This window comes from Siphateles boraxobius, unplaced genomic scaffold (genome assembly GCF_051911475.1).
Source record: "Siphateles boraxobius isolate OS27281-9 unplaced genomic scaffold, OSU_SipBor_1 25, whole genome shotgun sequence".
Lineage (NCBI taxonomy): Eukaryota > Metazoa > Chordata > Actinopteri > Cypriniformes > Leuciscidae > Siphateles > Siphateles boraxobius.
In genome coordinates, this window is record NW_027508866.1 from 34,410,135 (window position 1) to 34,430,152 (window position 20,018).

At 37.3% G+C, this 20,018-nt stretch overlaps 2 protein-coding genes across 2 annotated transcripts in view; one reads left to right on the forward strand and one right to left on the reverse strand.

Moving 5' to 3' along the window:
• Positions 1–576: 576 nt before the first annotated feature.
• Positions 577–18,138, reverse strand: slc71a2a (solute carrier family 71 member 2a). Its single transcript, XM_077243748.1, has 12 exons — positions 17,750–18,138; positions 15,278–15,376; positions 11,724–11,786; positions 11,513–11,640; positions 9,317–9,431; positions 8,912–9,130; positions 8,030–8,143; positions 7,290–7,361; positions 6,036–6,148; positions 5,850–5,947; positions 4,514–4,668; positions 577–4,073 (listed from the first exon to the last, which is right to left on the reverse strand). Exons 1-12 carry the CDS (start codon positions 17,849–17,851, stop codon positions 3,858–3,860), a joined length of 1,494 nt encoding a protein of 497 aa, XP_077099863.1. The 5' UTR covers positions 17,852–18,138; the 3' UTR covers positions 577–3,857.
• Positions 8,914–20,018, forward strand: part of LOC143750590 (uncharacterized) — a 31,683-nt gene continuing 20,578 nt past the window's right edge. The window contains exon 1 of the mRNA XM_077243745.1: positions 8,914–9,158. Coding sequence (XP_077099860.1) covers positions 9,150–9,158 — 9 coding nt within the window. The 5' untranslated portion in view covers positions 8,914–9,149. The remainder of the gene's footprint in view (positions 9,159–20,018) is intronic.

The following is a 20,018-nucleotide window of genomic DNA, read 5'->3' on the forward strand; positions in this document are numbered from 1 at the left end:
GGTTCACATCAGTCAGACATCCGAGAAACATCAACACTGCCATCCAGAGGAGACACCGGTAAATCTGAGACTTGAGTGTTTCATAAGCATACACTAAAGAACATTATATGGCTTTGCATCTGTTACATTACATTGATTTACTTTTATTGAACCGGAATATATATTGCATGTTAATTGGTTAAAAATGAGAAATGTAGCCTACATTTATGCATTTAGCAGACACTTTTATCCACAGAGAATAATCGTGCATTTGGAATATTTACAGTAGATATGAAAGTATTTCCATGCATGATGTACACACAGTAGCAGTAACATTTGCAAATATTTTTATTGTTAAAGACTGCAAACTAGTTATTTATGTCATTAATTGTGATAATGAACTAAAACAGTCACATTATCTTGCTTGGTCCTTTTAGATATTTAATGGTAATGATTACCATATCCACATCATGTTATTATTACCATGGTACAAGTCAAAAATAAGGAAAGTGTTCAGAAATCCCAAAACGCAATTAGCGCAACAGCGCCATCTAATGCTCAAGAGAAACAATGCAGAAAGAAACTGAAATCATGAAATGACTCTTAGTGTTCTTTATTCATTTGCACCTATTTGAATATTCCCACAATACACGACAATAAATACATAAGGGTCCCTGTACATTTCATCTTCATCAGCTGCTCTATGTACTCTGTATTTACAGTAAGACTCAAGATACTACAAACGAACATGTTACTTCAGGCACCTTGTGTATCCCGTTAAAAGACACACAAATACTTGAAATGTTCAAAAAGGGAAAGTGAACACGCGCTTCCTGACGAGCCCAAAATCTGCTGGCGTTACTTGGAGCTGCTCGTTATTCCAAAAAAATATTGCGGGTCTGGTAACAGGTGAAAGTTTATCTGTAATACTATTCAATACATTTACAATACTTTACAATCCTAAAATAATGAACATGATCGTCGTTATATTACATTTTAAAACTGTTGTTACAAGCTGTGCACAAATGCATTGTACATACAAAACTCAAAAGCGCGGGAACTTGTGGAAGCCAGAATAAAAAAATGTAATTCTGACTTTTTCTCAGAATTTCAAGTTTATATCTCGCAATTGTGACTATAACAATGCTGACTTTTTTCAAAGAATTGTGAAACTCGGAACTGTAAGGAAAAAATACCAACAAAACGCAGAATTGAAAGAGAAAAAAGTCAGAATTGTGACACAAAAAGCAGCAATTACCCTTTTTCATAAAAACACAAGCCAGCGCAATTTCAAGCTCTACAAAGAAAGTTTCACATCTTTTTCACTGCATGATAAATATGGCTGAAAAGATGCAAAACACATGGAAAAGGGTCAAGGGTGAAGAAGCAAAGATTCACATTCTGTTCACGGTTTCTGTCTGATTCGCAGGTCACAAAACTGGTTCGAAGTAGAATATGTGCTGTATTTGTATGGAATGCTGGAAGTGGAGGAAATGATGCGCATGTGGAACAGGAAATGAGTGAAGGTCAGTCTAATGATTGATGACCTCAAACTATGTGATGCTCCACAGTGTTCTTCACACAAAACAGACTGAGGCCCTTTGGGAAATATAAAGCATCTCCACTGTATAAGAAAAAATGGAATTCATGAACAAACTAATGAGATTCTTCTATCATTCTAATAGAATGACCTTGGAAAAAATCCAAAATCCCATTTTGAAAATGGAATGTGGCAATACAAAAAAACGGCAGATAAAAAATATATTCAGATCGAATCTCACCTCATTCCACAAAACCTCCAAAAACGAGGTAGCTGGTACATAGATGTTGGCTGATTATTAATAAATATCCTTTCATTTTAGTAAAAGGAAATATATAAATATTGTTGAGTACAATAGCTCAACAAATGCACAATGCCAATTATTTTCTTGAAAGTTAAAATGAAGGTAAAATTTCACTTATACCAATGTAATATTTTAAGCAATACTGTAATATTGTGATTTTAAACACCCGCTTTACTCAACATTCAATTTTTTACTTCTAAATTGAATGCCATTTTTGATCATTATGACACTACTGCATAGAACCTTTACTCACACACACACCCACACGCACACAATTCATGAATTTCACAATCAAGCCGTGTCCGTATGATATAACTAATTGGCCTAAAGAACTACGTTAGCATCAGTAACTACACCAAACCACTGGTGCTCTAGTGTCTTGGGTTTGGTTAACATCGCCACAAATACAGTTCATGCATTTGCAACCGGATGCATCTCTATTCTATTAAAACCTTGTGAAACGCCACAGGATATGTGACTTTAAGGCTTATATAAAGAAAGTTTGTGCAATCGCTGCAGAACTTTCATTAAATACAGTTTAAAAAATACTGTCAGCGTATTAATCTCAACTTCTATTAGGGTGAATCTCATGAAATCTGTCAAGAACATGCTTGGGTCATGGTTAAAATCATAAGAAATTTATGCAAATGAAGCCTATTTTTTAGACGGGGGAAATGTGATTAATTGAAATGAAAATAATATCACAAAGTCTAAAAATAGGCTTTATTTTCTTTCAGGCTGCAATTAGGTTTGGGCTGTAAAATGGCGATATTAAAATGTCTATCATTAGAGATTTTGCTATATTGTGTATATTACTGTATGTAAATATATATAGTGACGCTTTAGAGTGATGAAACGCATGAATGAGACAAAGCGCACAACGTGCTTGATGTTAAAAAGGGTTTATAAGAGCAATAAGTTGTGAAAAATAACTGGCTTACTGTTAAAGTGCGCGCACAGAAAGCTGCCTCTCTCGTAGGCGATCGCAAATTCGGGACGTGCTTGATGTTAAAACATGATATAAAGCACAATAATCTGTGAAAAGGACTAAATGTGGTGCTTGAGGGCACGGAAAGCTGCGTCTCTCAGCATATGATCGTGAATTCAGTTCTCTTTCACGTCTTATTGCACTTGAATGGTCGAATACACACACAATTATGTCAAAAGTGTGGAGTATTCATGTAAACACAGCCAGTTATGTCTCAAGTGAAAGTAAACAGTTGGGTGTAAACCAGATGTGTATCAGTATAATGGATCCATGCATTTAGTCTTAAAGAGACAGTAGCCTAATAAACCTGCTAATCTTTGTATCCATAATGTTAATCAAACAAAAGAGAAAATATCTTACTGCTCTTGACTGAATAACTTTTGTCGCTTTAATAATACATTTATATTTAACATATTGTACCTGAATAAAATATTTGTTTAGTTTATATTGTATTTGTCCTATTGTTTGTAATTTGCTGCTTTGTTCTTATTTTTATAACAAAAAAATGAAATAAAATAACAAAAACTAAAAATATATTGTGATATATATTGTTATCATGAGATAGGATTTTGGTCATATCCCCCACCACTAGTCGCAATGACCCTGTTTTCATGAAATTCATCCAGATTTTCTTCAATCTTACGAGAGTAACAATAAGCTTCAAGTCACCACAAGCTCCATAAACAATAACCTTTGCTGCACTTTGCCCAAATATCTATATACATAAAGAGCTTTGCATTCAAACTCCAGAAGAATCCAACAAACCCAACGTCCAAACTCCACCACAGCGCATCCAATCCTACTGATCGAGCCCTTAGTGTTGATTCATTTGTACACTGAATGTTAAACACTGTAAAAACGGTCAATAAAAAAGCCTCTGAGTTCAGAACCAATAACCGTTTCATCAAAACAACAAAAATCTGATAAAACACACTAAATAAATACAGCTCGCTCCCAAACGTTAGTCGCTGGACAGGTGGAGGGTTTGCGATATTTTTTTTTTTTTTCTTCTTTTTCCCAAACATGATTTGGGTTGAGAGTTACAGTCACACAGTGCTGTCCTCCAGCAGCGGTTCGAAGTCCTCGTCGCTCCCCGGCAGCGGCGTGTTGGTGTGGGCTCCGGCCAGACTCGCGTTGCTCTTACTGGTTTGGCAGGGCGTCGCTGGTGGCGACGGGTGGTCCGGTATGAAGAGAGCGACTATAAACGCCACCACCACTGTGCAGGCACCCAGGAGGAACGGAGGACCGGGGATCAATGTCTTCTACGCAAAAAATGCGAAAGGAAATCAACATTAGAGGAGGTAATATGGGAGATGATGCCATCAATGATCTATGAGCTAATGAGTGATATGTAAGTATATAGATTTATACAGGTGCTGGTCATATAATTAGAATATCATCAAAAAGTTGATTTATTTCAGTAGCCTAATTCCATTCAAAAAGTGAAATTTAAAACTTAAAAAAAAAAAAAAATTATGATGATTGATTTTAATCATTTAAAACAGTCACTGTACCCAAATAGATTCAATACTTGCATAAAAAAAATAAACATTTTAAGCATTTAAAATGCCATAAGTGCTTCTGAGTGATGATGCAAATGAATTACTGAATCAATGTTTTGAACTGATTCACTGAACCAATAGCAAACTGTTCCTGTAAAACAGACAGACTGAGTGTGAAGGTGGCTGAACGGAGCGTGTACCTCTGTGGGGGCCTGTACTGGGATGGCGTAGTCGGGTTGGATGGTGGTGATACCACTAAGCTCGACGTTAAAGAGGAAGAAAATGAAGCCATACAGCGCAGGACCCAGTCCGTTACAGAGACCCCGAATTCCTGTTATCATGCCCTGAACCAGACCTGAGGTAATACAACACACACCTTATATTCACAGTATACGCTCTTGATTGCAGAGATTGTCATTTAAAATCCAACGAGAAATGAAAATGTGACTCTTTATTAGGGCTGTGACGTTATGGGATTTTTTCTTACCGCGGTGAAGAAGAAACAAATCTCGCGGTTTGGCGGTTAACCGACCAAAGGCCTCGGAGACTCCCAACTGTCGCTGCTGGCCTGAGGTTGTAGCAGACAACTCTCACGGAAGTTCCGGGAGTCTCCCGCATATTGATAGCGGCTCCCTGATGCCCGCAAATTAGTTAAAATCTCCTGGAATCTAGAGCTCGCGAGCGGGAGCTCGCACATACTGTGCTCCTCCAAACCGTGTAGTGCGCACATGGCAGTGAGGGAGAGAGCGAGAGACCTTGCATGTGTGTGCTAGTGTGCCTCATGAAGCGCATGTAAGACAGCATGTAAGAACATAGGACTCGTGGAATACAGTAAATTATAAGCAAAGATTAATGTTTTTATAGTTCATATCACACACCATATGCACTCCTGTAACTTTCAGCAGAAAAAAAAGTGCGGTGTCTCATTAACGTGATATTGCGGTGATGCGGTTATCGTCACACCCCTACTCTATATACGTTCTTAATACATGTTTCAATTCATTCGTTATTTTAATGGGGTCCTATTGCGCTTTTTCAACTGTCTTTGTGTAATGTTGCAGTTTGAACATGAAAAAGGTCTGCAAGTTCAAAAGCACAAAGTCCCTCCAGCGGGAGTTCTTCTCTATATCAGTAATAATTACGACATAGTGTGAACATAGTCTCTTTCATAGAGACAGGAAGTAAACAGAGCGTTACTGACAGACTGGTAAGAGAGGAGCTGCAACAATGGAGAATATTAGGAAAATTAAGGTGTTTTTGAACATTTTTGAACATTCAAGCACACACTGACGAAGGTAAAGAGCCACTGAAATGTTTGTTTTCTTAATCTCCTGTTTGCAATAAAGTACTTTTAGAGTGATGACCTTTTTTGCATTTTTGAACATTCAAGCAAGAAAACCTATTCTAGTAGAGCCCAAAAACAAAATCAAGACTTTGAAAAAGGCCATAATAGGTCCCCTTTAAAGAAAAAGTGTTTGTTTTTCCTCAGTCCCTTAAAAGTTTTGAAAATGTGAAAGTTTGCATATAAGACTTTACCCTGTTTATCTGGATCTGCACTGCGTGACACTAAAGCGCTCACTGCAGGGAACGTTATGCTGGACATGGCTGCCACCGCGCCGGCCGCCCACATCATCCTAAATGACAACAAAAATAACATCACGTTTTTACGTAACGTTTGCATAAGCAGGTCATTTATCTTGATCTAGATAGACGTTAACTCACCACGGCTCGGACCCTAAACCGTACCAGGCCAGCTGGAGAATCTGGAAACCCAGACCCAGAAGAACTGTGTTCTTGTTCCCGATGGTCCTCATTAATAAAGTGAGGAAAAGCGTCTGTCGGGAAACACAAGGGAATGAATAATTACACTGCCCTGCATCATATTTGCTGAATTAAATCCAATACTTATTTCTTACTAACTTTAGAATGCTGATTACCAAAAAAATGCCAGTTTTGCTGTAGCACATCACTTTCTCAAAAAACATGATGTGGATTTAATGGCATTTCGACAGCCAATTTTAAGGTAAAAAAGTCTTTGTATTTTCCCTTCATCACCAGAAAAACGGCCACAAAGACATGGTTCCCATCTTCCTCTGAGCCAGGTTACAACTATTTGTTCAATTCTCAGCCGATTGTCACATATAAGACATTATTTTATGCCTAATCCTGATTCAAGGTTAGAATTATGACCAGTGGCAGAAGAAAATGCATGTTTTATACTTTATCTGAGGGTGTTTTATTACATCCAGACACTGACAGTGTCATAAAATTTTGGATTTTGTGTGTGTGTGTGTGGGGTGGGGGTGGGGGGGGCTTATATTTATAATTATAAACTTATGTTTTTCTTATCTTATTTATTATGTTACATTTAGTCATTAGAGTGTTTAAACATTTTTACACACATTGTTTAATGATACATTTACACATTTATACAGTTTAATGATGCATTTAGAATATTCTTGTCATTAAAACCGAAACCGTTTTGTCATTTTAAAAAGTGCATTAAAGCTGGTACATACTGTACATATAATAAGAAAAATAGCTATTCTTATTTTGGTTTAAAAACTTGATGGAAAACGTGATGAAAAGGTTTTTTTTATTTAATTTTTTTCATCAAGAGTAGGTCTTTTTATGCAAATCAGCAGATGTTTTTTCCAGATGCAGGGCTGTGTTATTGTACTGAAACTTCATTGTTTTCATTGCTACATTGTATTGAATTACAAAAGATATGAAGCAAAGCTGCTAGAATTCACCTCGGTTGCTAAAAATAAAACATCAGCACTTAAATAAACCAGCTAGTGCAGGGCTATCTGCACATTACAGCTCTGCCTATATTTCATTACATTTACCATTGAACTTTTAAAGGAATTCAATTCAATTAGAAAGCGTTTGTGAGAGCCACTTTCACAAGATGCCTTTCCAGCTCAACGACACAAGTAATAAGGCAGAGCGAAGAATATTGCCTCAATTAAATACCTGCGCCAGGATGGAGAGGATTCCCACCACGCCGATGAACACAGCGATCGTTTTGGGCGAGAAGTTAATGACCTGAGAGACACAGAGAAAGAGCCACATCGCTATCAGTCTGCACGACTGGGCCTGAATCGAATTAACTCTGTTATGTCCAGTAATGAGCCATCATTGAACTGAACTGAAAAGCCAGACAGGATGCCACTAACAATCCACATGAACCTGGAACTTCCTAAGGATCCTGATGAGTATGTGAAATATAATTCTGTAGAACGCAACAAAGTCTGTCCTACATTCTTGTCGCATGACCTCGTTACATTGCATGTTTAATTAAGTAAGTGAAGTCCAGTTATCATATATGAGTGTGGGTTCAGTAAGTTGGGTGCTATATACTGGCAAAATTGTTTGGTCTTCATGCATGCACAAATTTGCATATTGCACAGACAGTGTGAGCAGTATGATAGTATATTTGTTTACTGATCCTACTGTAACTGGTTCACTTAATTTGAAGCGTGTTGCCGCTAAAAGACTTCCAGCAATAAGTCCAGCACCCTCCGAGCAAATGAATCATGGGAGTGTTAAACAATAGCAGACAGTGAAAACACGCACTCAGTTGTTGCATAAACCGCCCTGCAGGATGAGCTGCTAATTAAAGTTTAATGGAAGCAGACAGCTGGTTCAACATTAAATAGATTTAGATTAATAGATTCGTCACATTTGTTCATTATAAACCCAAGAATCCTTACCTGACGCAAGTAGAGGAAAAAGCTGGAGTATTGACCCGCCTCGGGCAGATAGGACAGAAATACTGTTATACAAATGAGAAGAACGGTTGTGTCCTGTCCAACTTTCCGCAAAGACTGTGAAAAACACAAACATCAATAAATTGTTCAGTATCTCGTTAAACGCAAGTCTCCTATGTTTTGTAGATCGGTAATTAAGTTAAGACTTTACAATAAGGTCCTAATAGTAATGCATTAACTATATTTATTAATCTTTGTTCAAATTAGTTCATAGAAATATTCTATTATTTCATCATATATCATCATATAACATCGTTATATATCTATAACTATTCATCATGTTAGCTCAAGTCCATGAAATATAATTAACAGGTACAAATATTGATTTTATTAAAGAATTAGTAAATGTTGAAATTAACATTATAAGCATAGTTTTAAAAAACTAAAATTCCAAACTTGTATGAGTTTCTTTCGTCTGCCGAAGACAAAAGAAGATATTTTGAAGAATGCTGGTAATCAGACAGGTGCCTTCCATAGTAGGAAATAAAAATACTATGGAAGTCAATGGCCACTGTCAACTGTCTGGTAACTAGCATTCTTCAAAATATCTTCCTTTGTGTTCAGCAGACGAAAGAAACTCATTCAAGTTTGGAACAACTTGTGGGGCTGAGTAAATTAATTTTGGGTTAACAATCCCTTTAAGATTATTACATGCTTTAGAAGTATTTTTCATTGTTAGTTCCTGTTCTCTAATGCACTTGCCTAATGTTAACAAATGAAACCTTATTCTTAAGTTTTACCAAAAAGCCATAACATGGGTGCCAATCTGAGATGCAATCGAAATAGTATTTGACAATTTTATGAGCGTATCCTTTAAATCCTTACAGCAATCGGGTCGGCCTGTTCCCAGGTGATCGGCGCTCCCCAGGTGTTGAGCCTCATCTTGTCGGGCAGCGACTCTGGGACGGCCAGCAGTATGAAGCAGATGTCGGCCAGAGCGATGAGCGTCGCCAACAGCACCACCAGATTATCACCGTAACTGGCCGAGAGGTACGCACCGATGGCCGGGCTGGTGACCAGACTCGCTGCAAACGTCGCAGAAACCTGGAACCATTAAACAGGCATGAGGAATGTAAGTAACTCCGTCCATACAGCTGGGTCAAGGACACTGAATCCAGGTCATGTAGAAGTTTGGGAATAGACATATCCTAAATTAGCTTCACTGATTTGGCCAGTCGTATTACTCATATTTCCTGAGTTTATTTAGTATTTAATAAGTGAGCCGCTTACAAGTCCATATGCCGTACTCCTCTCGTGCACATCCGTAACGTCTGCGATGTAGGCGAAGATTACGGAGAAAGTGACGGAAAAAGCACCGGACACCGATATCATGGCAAAGTACCACCTGAAAACAACAAGAAATGATTTATTTAAACGGAGAGGGAATATTTAAAAGGTGTTGTTTAAGACCAGAGCTCCGCAAACTTTTTACAATGAATTTCCATAGATTTTCCAGTAGTTGGCAATTATTGGATAAAGAATTTCACAGCTGAGGTGTCATTTCTGTACCATCCGCACCACCACTGGTTGGACAAACAAAGCTGAGTATAACAAAAATAAATAAATAAATAAATATTAAATATAATATTAATCATTATAATTGTGTAACATGTTTTTAATAAATTAAAAAAAAATATATATATATATATATATATATATATATATAAAATTTTTATATAAAAAAATAAAATTTAAATAGCCTTATATGTTTTTTACTAGAGAAGTTTTATACAGTTTTACAATTTAGTAAGTATAAATTAATTTTACTCTATACTAGGGCTGCACGTTTTCAAGTTTTTCATTAACCGTTAACCGAGGCCCTTAGCGGTTAATACTCGGTTAACCATAGTCTACGCGCCGCAACCCCGAGATAGAGACACACGAGAAAGGGGTAGTTCATTTTTAACACCTTTAATAACTGCACAAAACATCTTTAACTTTTAGGTGGCAAAATATTGTTTTAGGCTACCTAATTCTGTGAATTACACTGCACAAACCAAAAGTACTACTGCCGAATGAAGAAGGGCCAGTTCTCCCCAGAACATAAAATATTCATTTTATTTTATTTTTCGTGTTCGCATTTATATGGAACAAACAATGGGACGTGGCAGTTCTGGAAGCGGCACTAAAACTTTCACAGAGACCTCAAACAGAATGCACAAAGCCTTTCTTTAAGTGAATTTCGTTTTGTATTAATTGTATCTTAATTTTAATCAATGTTTCATCAACCAATTACCTGGAAATAAGAAGTAAATATAGCAGACATTAGATAATACGGAGCCGCCGGCGCGTGAACTGGAGCTCATCTCATAAACGAATTCCGAAACTCAGCGTAGGCTATAAGGTAGCCTACTTGTCTCACAGACCTGAGAAATAAATCTATATTGAAATGTCTACTTTTAAACACAACAATTCAAAACGAAAGAAAACAGACTGCTCTCTGCTTATGTAATCCGTATGAAAAGTGCATTTCTCTCTCGTGTTCACTGCGAAGATCGCGAATCAGCATGGTCAACTTCATCTTTCCAGCTGAGTGAGCCTGCAAACAATTAAAATGTCTCCTTGCTATATTTGACATATTCATAATCATTACTTTTGCCTGTTCTTTTTGACAGCTTTTAGGTTATTGGCAGCGCAACCCAGGCTACATTACATGAACGCGTCAGCACCGAAAACATGGAGATGGAGATTTTTTTAAATAATCGCACAACCTATTTGATATTCCAATTAAATAGGCTACTCAGTTAGGCTACTCATCCCAACAAACTATTAAAAAAATGTTTACTTGTAAGCGGTCTTTTTACATGTTAGTTTTTTTCTGTGAGCGGGAATTGAAAACCAGGAGTGGACTATTTGCGAAGTGATTACAGAATGCTAGAGTGGAGAGAGGAACATGCTTTCGCTCCACTCCAGGCTTTGATCACATCCCCCTCCCTCAGCAAGGTGAATACACCTCATCTTTCCTTAATTTAAGACCTATTCAAACTAAAATTAAGACATTACTCTATTTGAGAAATGAAAGCCTATTTACGGCCTTAAAATTATGAAAAGTGAACTTCTTGTGGACAATTCAAATGTCTGGGAGCGCTCTGGCGGTGCAAAAATGTATTACAACTAAATTCAATGCACGCCATTGACGCCACTTGACCGAGCAAAATGTTTCACTCGGTTACGCAATTTTTAACGGTTAATCGGTTAACCATGGACACCCCTACTCTATACTAATAAAATTTACTTCATACTTTTATTTAATTATATTAAATATTATAAAATCTTATTAAAAATATAAACTAGATAGATAGATAGATTATTGACATTAAGATTCCATGACTTATTGTTTTCATTTTCAAAATCACAATATTCCCTGATATGACTGTGGTAACTGCAAGTATCATCTGGCCGAGGTCACGGCGGGACGGGTCTTACCATGGACTGAGTCTCATGAGCGGGATGGGCGCACACGTGAAGAACACGGTAACCAATAGAAACGATCTCCTGCCCCACACGTCTGATAGAGCACCAATCAGCGGCGCGCTCATAAACGACAGCAGACCCTGATGAATCAAATGAGGAAAAAATGATCTTGACAGGAACCACCACAGAGGCACTTAGGAGTGAAAAATATTACAACACTTACCTTCACTCCCTGAATGAGGCCGTTTATTAAAAAGGTGTGTTTGGGGAATGTTTCGTGTAAAACCTAGAGATGAAAAATGCAAACTTAAGAAGAATCTTTGAGAATCATTTCAATATCCAGATAAAACATAATTTAATTCATTTCTCAAAATGAAAGGTGCACCAAGTCGTTTCATGTCCCTTCCCAACAAACCAGAGACTAGAGATGGGAATGATTTCAACTCCATAAGGGTTCTGTTAACCAGTGTTATTTAAATTATAGTATTTATTCATATTTTGAATGCATTATATGAGAGGCGAGTGCATCTTCTTGCGCTTGAATAGTTGAAAATCACATTAATTGCACACACAGAAATGGATAAGCGGAACAGAAATTTTAATATCAAGTATCCGATTCCAGGATTGGAATTTGATTCCCAGCCCTGTATCTGTGTTCAGGCAGTGATGATGCGGACGCAGCTTGTTCAGTGTGAGACCTGGCTGTAGGTCTTCCCCCTCATCAGATGATTCATTTTGACTTTTCGGCGAATTTTTTTTTAGCTTTGGCAAACTTTGAGCATTGAATTTATTCTTTCATTTTCTTTACTTTTTGAGTTGCGCTTCATGGTTGTTTCTTTTTAATTATCTGGAAATTAATTATCTGTCTCTTTCTAATTATCTGGAAAATTTGGTTTGAATGAATAATTCAATGACTCACTCATAAATACACTTCACCTGTTTCACTATTGAATGAATCAGTGTTTTTGAATAAATCTCTTGAATGAATGATTCAATGACTCAATCAGGCTGTTTCAGGTGAAATCGGGCACTATTTGAGGGAAAAGCCATTTCTAATAGTGTCCAAAACCATAGTGGATGTTATAAATATCAAGTGCACTCATTCAATCCCACAATGCACCGCAATAACGTGTATACAACTGATGTACACTCAACGGATAGAGAATACCCATAATGCACTGTGAGAGTTGTGTCGAATGAATTCCCGCATTTCGCCCGAAGATGCGCGGCGTATGAATCATCCATCCATCCATTTTCTAAACCGCTGGTCCAATGTGGCTACAGCGTAATATCACACAGGTATTAAAGGTACAATATGCAGGATTTTTTGCCACCAGGGGTCGATAACCTCTTACAATAACAAAGGCGTATATTGATGACGTATATTCCACATTAAGCTGAATTATGGTTCTTGTCGTCAAGCTGATGGATCTTTTATGGATGAGTGAATACATTGATGTTTTTAACATGACTGTGGTGTGAAGCAGGGCGCGATTGCTAGACGTATACCAGCTCCACACGCAACGCGAGTCCCGCGGATATAAAGGAATAAGGACATTTCATTCTACCGAACTACACGCAAGTGCTGAATTAATACTCACACAGGTCAGTTTATTAGACGAATCAAACTTGAGGTAACGCAGCGCTCTTTCACTTGAACGGCACACTAAACGGCATTTGAGTGTGTTGAGTGTTGTTAGTTAGGTTGTGTGTTGGCTGTATGAGACTAAGTGAGCTAGATCAACATTAGAATAACATACAGATCATATTCTAACATTTCATCATGTTGAACTAAATGACATTGATAGTTTTATGTACATTTGCTCACCTGTCTAATAAAGTACATGCAACACTCGCGTCTCTGTCAAGTTGAAGTTAGTCGCAGACCTGGAGCTCTCGGCATCTCGAAAGATGTTGATCTTTGATTTAGTCCTCTTTTTGTCTCAACGTCTGCTAGCCATGGTCCATAATGTTTGAACAAAACAACAACAGCGGGAGCGTCCTGCTAGGCATAACGGGCATAACCCAGTTGTCAACGTCGCCATGGTTACTATGGCAGTAGGATATGACGCCATTGACTGGCGACTCCTCACCCCTGCTCCCACGTCCCGTTTCCTTGGTTAAAATCGCAATTTTCTCACGATTTACAAATAGTTTGAAACTAGGGATGCTCCGATCAGGATTTTTGCAGCGGATACCGATAGCCGATTTCTTGTCATGGTGATCGGCCGATACCGATCCCGATACCGATGCTTAATATAGGCTACTTAATATAAGACAAAGATAAATACAAACAAAATGGAGCAGTCTGATGCAGCCCACAAGGTTTAATTAAACATTGTCCAATAGTAAACTTTGGAGGACAACATAAACATTTAGTCACCTAAAATAGAGAAGTCTGACGTAACTTAAACCTTGTCCAATACAAGTCTGAACAGGACAAAAATTAAATAAATAAATAATTTAAACTCCTAAAGGAACAAATTGGAGTAGTTTGATGCTACTCATTGGAAGGGATGGGCATTTCAAGCAAAAATAAAATTCGTAGATAGCTGGGTATTATTCGAAAATCGCACCCCTCCCCGTTATGTACGCACACATGCATGTATAGGCCACACACGAGAAAAGCGGAGTGGTCTGACGTTTAAATATAACTTAAAAACGTAAATATACATTTCATATTTGTTTTATATAATATAATGTTCTTTTTTAAATTTCATCTGTTGATTATATGAAAAAGGAACCGCATGAGATGGGTAAGATAGGATTATAAGATGCCCAATATATCGGGAGACATTTGGAGTGGTTCAGACATGATTTTGACCACTTAATTAAGTTTTGTTTTGTAGAAAGCCATTCTTTAAAGTGAATTTCGTTTTGTAAAAATTGTATCTTAATTTCAATCAATGTTTCATCAACCAATTGTCTGGATTTAATAAATATGAAGCGAAATATAGCAGACAATATAATAGGACACGGAGGCGCCCGCGCGTGAACTGGAGCGCGTCTCATAAATGAACTGAGACTAAGCGTATAAACGACATGCTTCACAGACCTGAGCTTGAAATGTCGATTTTAAAAAACAACAATTCAAATCGATAAGAAATGGGGTACTCTGCTTATAGGCAAATCCGTATGAAGTGTGAATTTCTCTCCATAGGCGCGTTCACTATGCGAAGATGGCGTCAACATCGCCAACTGTATCTTTGCAGCCAGAAAACACTAGTTTATTAATAAACAGCTAAAATGTATCAGGCTGCATAAACATTACTTTTGCCTGTTCTTTGTGGAAGCTTTATGCATGCGCTTGATATGCGGAATATGCAATATTACGATAACGCTCATTATGGTTTAGTATTGTCTCCCATATATATTTAAGTAATTAAACGAATATAAATATGTGATTAGACTAATGGCTTAAATGAACTACTCTTAGTCAACTAGAAAAAAAAAACTTTAGTCGTGCACGGGCAGCCCAATTTATTTCACATATTTCCTACCCAGCCCGTCACATTCTCACAGATTTGAATGCTCCAGTGTGATTTTGTCAAAGCTTTAATAAGACACAGGCAAATCGCTGGCATTTATGAATAAGATCACGTGTGTGTTTGAATCAGGTTTGTGAACTTTTAAACGATTAATCGTGCAGCTCTACTTTATACTGACACCTACTGGTGTGAATTTTGGCAAAACAACTTAGTGCACCTATAATTGAAGAATTTATCCTTATAAACATGAACTTCAAATATAAATGAGAATTAATTTATAACAACTCACAGTGAGCATTGGCGTCGTCAGGAGACCCCAGGCGAAAAACTCCAGAAAGATGACCACAACAGCATGATACACGCTCGGCTTCCCGATGCCCTGCTGGACCTGGAACATCAGAAATATAAACAGCTCATTATTAATAATGCTGATTATAATCTTCAATGTGGCACATTTCCAAACTCCTCAGCTTTCAATGGGACTGATCTCATTGCTATTCGTCTGGGACACACAAAAAACTTCACTGCACAAAAGGGAAAAGAAATTCAGCTGTGCCAAACTCTCAAGCCACTTCTGACAGAAGTTCACAGTCTTGAAGAATTGCTTAATATGCACTTGCCGGTATCGTCTTACTCTTATGGATTACTCTTAGTGAGTTAATAATGCAATTTAATCCCATTTGTACATAAAGCAGGGAACGCACAGATGTGATGTGGGTGAAAACAAGAAACTTGTTTCCCATCCAAACATGATGCAGAAGAGAGTTTGGGACAGAAGTTATATAAATTTCAAATAAATTAAACTATTATTAAATATATACACACATATACGGATGTGCAAGTGTGTATATATATATATATATACACATATATATTTATACACACAATTGTGTGTGTGTGTGTGTGTGTGTGTGTGTGTGTGTGTGTGTGTGTGTGTGTGTGTGTGTGTGTGTATATATATACAGTGCCTAGCATAAGTGAACACACCTATGCTAAAGTTGACTAAAAAGAGGAATAAAAAAATCATCTTTTGGAAATTGATCTTAAGTTAAAGGAGAACTCCTGCGCAAAATGAACCTGGGGTGTAATAACACATTGATACCGAGTCGACTGTTCTCTGGGATTTGTTTTCATGATAATCGAGTGTAAAGAGTTTTATCTCTAAAAACTGTTTAGCTTATAACGCTAGTATGTGGGGCATATAATAAGTAAAAAGAGATCGCTAGTTAATACCACTAACAAGGCTCAAAATAGCCCCAAACTAACACGGGCTTAATGAGGGTCTCTACATACAAACCGAAGCACTGAGAACTTTGTAAGTGTACAGACAGTTTAATAATAATATAGTTTATAAAGACAGTACCATCGCGTATACAGGCAGGAGCCATCTTTGGGAAACAGCCTCGACCAGTCGAACCACTAACGCCGTGCTACGTGAGCAGGGGCCTCATTTATAAAACTATAAAACATGTTCTATAACCTGTAGTTCTTCCTTAAAATACAGGTTACATAAGTCAGGACACCCCTATGATAAATTCCCATAGAGACAGCAGATTTTTATTTTTAAAGGCCAGTTATTTCATGGATCCAGGATAATATGCATCCTGATAAAGTTCCCTTGGCCTTTGGAAATAAAATATCCCACATCATCACATTCCCTTCACCATATCTAGAGATTTGCATGGGGCACTTTCCATAAGAACATCTCTCAATGCAAATCATACCAGCTATCAGGCTAACTGAAATAACACCATGCCAATCGCTAGGTATGGTGAAGGGAATGTGATGATTTAGGGATATCAAACAATAAACAGAAAGAAAAGACAGAACAGGTCTGACCTTTACAGAAATGTAATTACATCAAATCTTCATATAAAGTTTCACAAAAAAATATAACATTATAAACACATACAGAGGGGACAATTATGCATCAGCGGTATTACCAAAAGATTTCATAATATTTCAAGAATCTGTCCCTTTTCTTGTTTTTAATCAACCTACGAGATTTAAGAAATGTGTCCATTTCAATTAAGAAATGTGGAAAAAGTAGACTAAGGCTAAGTTAGAGAATTAACTTTTAACCTTTATACTAACAAATCATATTTTTTTGAAGTAAAATGGATCTGGAAGAATCAAGGTGTTTGCCTAAATGAAAAAAATCACATTGAAAAAATTCCCAGAAAATGAGCAAGAAACTGTCAACATCCATATATTTTGTCACAGTATCATTTACAGGATCAATTTTATAAAAGATCTTAAAATGAACGTCATTCATCTTATTGGGAATACAATATGTATGAGGTAACAAACAATCTTATTCAAGGAGTCAAGATCAACAGGATGAGCAAATGACATCACAGACTAATGAATAAATTAATGAAGATTTCGGCGTCCCCATGACAACAGATTGCGCGCGTGCGTCAGATAGCTAGGTGTTGTGTGCGCGTTCGCGTGTTACGTAATAGCCGAACACAGAGCTTCAATTGGCTAATCTGTTAGCATCTCTCCTCACCTTCCTGAAAACGATCGATATCACCCATGACACCTTTTGACACACTAAAAGAAATGATGTTAATACCCTAAACGATATTTAGCGATACACAAAATGATAAAACGACGATTAGATTCTTTAAAAAAAATAAAATTTGTTGTGATTTGTCAGCTAGCCGATCCGCTATCATCGCTCCGTGCACGCGCACGTATGTAACGTTACGGATAAACGGATGTTAATGTTTATTGTATGATTGTATGTTATTCTTACCGGACTATCGTGCTTCATTATGATCCTCTTGACCAGCACAACTTGACCGGTGTGATTCTGGTCTATCTCCCCTTTCTCCATCATCATCATCTTCTTCATCATTATGTCATCACATCCCGTGTGAGTAACATAGAATCCATCCTGCTGAGTGCATATCGGTGGTCCACCACCTCCTTCCAGCTTTAACAGCGAGTTCAGCCGTCCAAAATATCTTTAGTTTAATCTTTCTATTCTGTTATTTACATCCAGCAGAAACCAGACTGTAACGTTACCGATAAAATGCTACTGCCTCACTGTCTCTGCCGTGTGTTAGTGTGCCTTGACTGCAGTGCGCAGAACAGCGCCGCCGCGCGGTGAGAGTGTGAAATAGCGCATGCGCAGCTGTTCCTGGACCAGCATCACGTGATGCTCTGGGTTCCTGTGCAGTGGCGGATGCTACTCTCAGCTGATCTGGACTCAGGATGATGGATCAGTTTCTCACTGGGCGAATGACAGAGCTGCGTCACGCTTTATTACCTTATCAGAGGATGTAACCAAGGCTCACAGTGGAGGATTACACTTCACAAATATTACTGATTAATATGGCCATCTATCTATCTATCTATCTATCTATCTATCTATCTATCTATCTATCTATCTATCTATCTATCTATACATACATACATACATACATCAATACTTCCATCTATCTATCTATCTATCCCTATCTATCAATTGTGGTAGATTTTTCTCTATTTGCACCTGACCTAAGTCTACCTGGGTCTCGTCTACAATCGACGTCCCGAACGTCTACAGTCAACGTTAGTTTTTCTGGGTCTCCTTACTCTAACTTGCTGCGCAGCAATAATAAACAGACAGACTTCAGCAAATGTCTTTTAAATGCTTTAATCACGGCCGGGAGAGTTCTCGAGCAATTCTCATAGAATCTCACCCAAAAAGTAGAATGCATCAGGTTTTATAGGATAAAGACAGACACAACCAATAAGGTCATCGTGACTAACATATCACTTTCTATAAATATGATTGGTTCATTTGGTAAAGCAAGTCCCCACCTTTTTACCCTCTGTTATTGGTATAAGCAAAATTATCTCAAATCATCAAAAAGCAAAGAAAAGAGTTAAGAGTTTAGTTGATTACTCAATATGGCATGGCAATGCAGACAGTATATTTTTGATATTTTAGTATATTGTGTTTCAATTTGTTAGAATGTTAGGCCTAAAAGGGGAAGTAAGGTTTAGATGTTAGAATCATGGTTAGTCTGAAGATAGTTGATACATTCATCTATACTTACACCCATCTCACTGTCTGTCAGTCTATCTATCTATATTATATCTATCTATCTATCTATCGTTCTATCTATCGTTATCTACTGTATCGTTCTACTCATCCTGTCTATCTATCTATGTATCTATCGTTCTATCTATCGTTATCTACTGTATCGTTCGCCTCATCCTTCTATCTATCTATCTATCTATCTATCTATCTATCGTTCTATCTATCATTATCTACTGTATCGTTCTACTCATCCATCTCTCTGTCCGTCCTTCTGTCTGTCTGTCTATCTATATATCCCTCTTTCATCTGTCCATCCTTTCATCTGTCCATCTGTCATTTCCATCCATCCGTCCACCCGCCCACTATTTACAATTTTTTTATTATTATTATTTTAAATATATATTTTATATAAATATGTCAACATTTATTAAATTATTTCATTATGTAATTTGGCCCTACTTATACACTCAGATTGTGCATAGTGAAATGTTTTTTATTAGGGATGGCCCGATACCATTTTTTTTCAAACCGATACGAGTACGAGTATTTACATTTGTGTACTTGCCGATATCGAGTACCGGTACCGATATTTCTACCGCAAAAGTAACTATAGGCTCCCAGAAAAGAAGACAGAACACTATTTTAGAACACAGGTTAGAAGACTGTTTTTATTTTCTTCTCTGCTTGTTTTAACAAGTCTAAAAATAAATAATAATGAGTAAAATAATAAATGTATTAACACACAAACCACTGTTAATTTAACATAAAAGCAAGCAGTTACTGCGTGCATGGTCTGACATGACTGAATGCGCCCAAAGTGCGCTCCCTTAATAGTCTAATTCCTAAAAAGCTGACAGTTCATCGCGATCTCACACATCTGTTATTATCAATGACGCTGACTGCACAATGAATCTTTCATAATATCCACACTTTGTTTGTTATAATTAGAGGATTTGCCAGCATACAGAATTCAGCACTGAACAAAAAAGTTTTG

Bases quoted from the DNA above. Each gene is read 5' to 3' on its own strand.
- slc71a2a (XM_077243748.1), bottom strand. From the start codon at position 17,851: ATGATGAAGAAGATGATGATGATGGAGAAAGGGGAGATAGACCAGAAT. The intron at 11,641-11,723 runs GTAAGTGTTGTA...TTGATTCATCAG, and splicing joins GCCTCATTCAGGGAGTGAAG to GGTCTGCTGTCGTTTATGAG. The intron at 4,074-4,513 runs GTACACGCTCCG...TTTTTTGCGTAG, and splicing joins CAGTACAGGCCCCCACAGAG to AAGACATTGATCCCCGGTCC.